The 3,694-nt window shown below is 46.5% G+C and overlaps 1 protein-coding gene across 1 annotated transcript; it reads left to right on the top strand.

Moving 5' to 3' along the window:
* Nucleotides 1–2,887: 2,887 nt before the first annotated feature.
* Nucleotides 2,888–3,694, top strand: LOC119297600 (indole-3-acetic acid-induced protein ARG7-like). Its single transcript, XM_037575328.1, has one exon. The coding sequence runs from the start codon at nucleotides 2,942–2,944 to the stop codon at nucleotides 3,332–3,334; it is 393 nt and encodes a 130-aa protein (XP_037431225.1). The 5' UTR covers nucleotides 2,888–2,941; the 3' UTR covers nucleotides 3,335–3,694.

Here is a 3,694-nt window from a genome sequence, read left to right as displayed (position 1 = left end):
CAGTCCTCCTGCATGGTTCAATTTTTTTTAAAGTAGGATCGCACACTTCAATTCATCTCACAGTCTGTGTTTCTACCGTATTTTGGAAAAAAGTGATTTAGGTGAAACTATGCTAACATTAATCAACCATAGTGTTTTCTGTACTTGATCCATTCACAAGTATGTACTAATTTTCTATCCAAATTTGTTTCAAATCCATTTACTCACAGGATTACTGAGGCTGGTCAATTTTTATCCAAATAGTGCAAAAAGACTTGTCTCGACGCATTGATAAAAAAGAGTTTGTACAAGCCCAAAAATATGGGTGACACCCAGAGAATTACAACACGGTCCCACTAAACGGTAGGCATCGTCCCCTTTTTAGCCGTTGGCCATTGCCTAGAGCTTCCGGCTTGATAGTGTAGAGGAGACTCTCTAAGCAGAGTAGAGTGTTGTCCAAATTGACCGTGTTTGCTTCCAGATGCACCATGACACCAACATGATGATCGAGGGCATGCCCTTTGTAGCAGCGTTCTGGATGGAGTGACTTGCTTGTTGCCACTAGTCCACATGTCGACCGGATCCAAGAGAGAACCTTGTTCCACAATATGCACGAGAAAGAACAACTAGTGAGAAGGTGTGAGGTTGTCTCCCCCGACTAGTCGAAGCACATAGCTATGTGCATTTTGTAGGTCGCGTCTCGCCAGTCTCTCGGTTGTCCAATGTCGTTCTTGACAGGCAAGCCACATGAAGAAGTTGACCTTGGGGGAAGAAGGGCAAGACTTCCAATTCAACTTCCAGGAGTTCGAGCTGACCACTCCCTGAAAGAGGGCATCGTAGCAGCTCTTTGTGGTGTATTGACCGCGAACGCCACTTGAATTACCATCTGCATGACTTGGATGTATGCCATAGGGCCACAGGGCTCAGGGGCCCCTGATGTTCGAGGTCCAACGATGGCCAATCAAGGCCTCTCTGACGGTCTGCTGTTTCAGTGCATAGTGAGACCATAAGAAGGAGCTTAGGTAAAAATTTAGAAATGTCATGACTGTCCAACCAGCGATCCTCCTAGAATAAGGCATATGCTCTGTCACCAATCACCATCTTGGTGGATGCGGCGAATACCTCATGCTCACCATGGAAGAATTGGAGGTCTAGACCCCTCCATGGACCGAGGGGTCCGTGCGCATCCTCCACAACCAACATACCCTGAGGCTAGTCGTCGCTATGCTAAGGTCCAGGATACCCAAGCCGCCAAGTCCCCAAAGCAGAGTGGCTTCCACACCTTAAACCAATTGACATGGGAGCGGCTGCCTTGCATGGCCGCTCTGCGAACCAGAGAAAACCCCTCGGGATTTTTAGATCTCAAAGCAACGCCGCACAGCCTCCAAATATGGAGGCTTGCGGGCTTGATTTGGAGCAACCTTCATAAATTATGACTATCCAGAGTGGGATGATGACTATGCAGCAGCATTTTCATCCAAAATCGTCAAACAGGCTGGTTATTATAGCGACCAGACACATATGAAGACTCTGCTAGAGTTGCTCTTAAGCCAGCTGACATAGCAGTGACTGCATTTCGTGGCTGCTCTGCTAACCAAAGGAAACCCCTCAGACGTTTTAAATCTCAAAGCAGGAATAGAAACATGTTTGCTGCCTAAACACATGGCAGTATGGCACACCAATGAAGGTTTGGCATATTAAGTGATTTAATATTAACAAAAAATAACAGCAGACGATGACCAAAAAAAGGGAAACTCGGTTATATTCATATGGCTAAAAGAAATGCAAAGCACAAATGAACAGTTGTTTAGTAGATGTTGTAACCGAGAAGATATACAGCAACCGGCCATGGTTGTTCCATGGATTGATTGAATAAAAGGAATAGTTACTGATACATCACAAGCAACCAAAGGGGCTCACATCAAGCTTCAAATCTAATTTATGCTCACTGTTACGAGGGAAGAGAACACAAAGATACGACATGGGGTCGGTTTTCATGTAACCTGATGTGTCCACAAGACATTCGCTCCCTGAATGTCTCTGGGCAATGGCAACTAAAAGATCAGCAGGCTCAAGCAATAAGCTCAAGACACAGCACACACTCACCTATAGTACTCCTAATTAAATCTAGACAAACGCTATCCAAACAGGTGTAGTTTGTGCATTAAGATCTAGGTGTCAAATTTCGGAGTGCTGATGACGTGAAGTCTCAAGTCTGAACCCATCAAACAAAGCCTCCCTGGGCACGGTCGGTTTGGAGCGTTGCATGCGCCGTTGCTACTGCTAACCTAAACAACTCCGCTTGTGGTTGGGGAGTTTGACACCTCAAAACTAACCCCAAGCATGTAGCAACCGCTGGGCAGAGAGGATTAACTAATCCGCGGCTAAATCAAATGCATTATTTGCCATGACGTCACGCCATTGGCCCCCTCCCTCCTCCAGCTCCTACCTCCAAGTCGATCATGATGAAATGATGTCACATACGCTTCCACAATCCACAGTCGCGGCTAGCTCCTCCCCTAGGTTAACCTTCCAAGGCAGCCAAATCACACTCTGAATCTCTGATTAACATATCATTAAGCATGATTACCACTGTATGCGTGTATCATGAAAGCGTATTATAATGCAAATGCTGCTAAAGCAACAGGCTGTATCCTTCCAAAGATTCAACGACTAAGGTGCAAAGGATTGATTCTATAATGTGCAATAATTGTCCAACTAATTCCATTTCTTTTTCGAACAGAATGGTGAGCAAAGTCTTGCATATTCGTGAAAAAGAAAGCCTTTGGGTCGCTCTCACAGGCTTCAGATTTCAAATACGGCCTTTCGATCGAGGGACCACATCCTGCTTGACCCGCCTATATATATATATATACCTTTCATCCCCACCTCCCAATTCCAAGCTTGCTACACCTTCTTTGCAAATTTGCAACTAGCTATAGCCTGCGAGGTTTTGTGCACCATGGGCATGGCTGAGAAGGGGTCGGCAGCAAGGAAGGCCGGGCTGATCACCAAGACGCTGGACCGGTGCCGGAGCACGACGGCGAGGAACAACAAGCCGGCAGAGGGCTGCTTCTCGGTGTACGTCGGTGCGGGCAGGCAGCGGTTCGTGGTGCGGATGGAGTGCTTAAACCACCCGCTGTTCCGGGCACTGCTTGAGGAGGCCGAGGAGGCGTTTGGGTATGCCGACTCAGGACCCCTTGAGCTGCCCTGCAACACCGAGGCATTTACCAAGGTGCTGGAGAAGATCGAGGAGGAGAAGCAGATGTCGGCTGGGAGGAGGCATGGCCTCGCCAGGGGGAACTCCTACCGGCTGCTCAGCACCGGCCGGCCTGTCATCATTGGCCGGTCGTAGCATGTCCATTTGTATTGGATAGGATGATGGCGAGTTGATGAGCTCTGAGTTTCTGTTGAGCTCATGTTCTCAGACTATCATGTACATATTTGGAAGCAACTTCAGCAATTCCAAGTATGGTAAACAACATCACGGTATACTAGGCAATATTAGATATTTTTCTTTCTTATACTTTTTTCTACTTTTGTGAGAAGGCACTGTTAGATGTTAGTGTGTGTTCTCATCCTAAGTTGTAGTAATTGCCGGTGAAAGTGTTATACAGATAGTCAGATACACAATGGAATTTGTAAGTTTTGTTATGACTATGTATGGCATACTGCCATAATTCCACAATAGAATCACACACTTTAATTCATCTCA

The sequence above is a fragment of the Triticum dicoccoides genome, chromosome 5A (genome assembly GCF_002162155.2).
Source record: "Triticum dicoccoides isolate Atlit2015 ecotype Zavitan chromosome 5A, WEW_v2.0, whole genome shotgun sequence".
NCBI classification, from domain to species: domain Eukaryota; kingdom Viridiplantae; phylum Streptophyta; class Magnoliopsida; order Poales; family Poaceae; genus Triticum; species Triticum dicoccoides.
The sequence above is the reverse complement of the archived record's forward strand: the minus strand, read 5'-3'. Positions and strand labels throughout refer to the sequence as shown.

Coding starts and splice junctions, on each gene's coding strand:
- LOC119297600 (XM_037575328.1), top strand. CDS start 2,942: ATGGGCATGGCTGAGAAGGGGTCGGCAGCAAGGAAGGCCGGGCTGATC.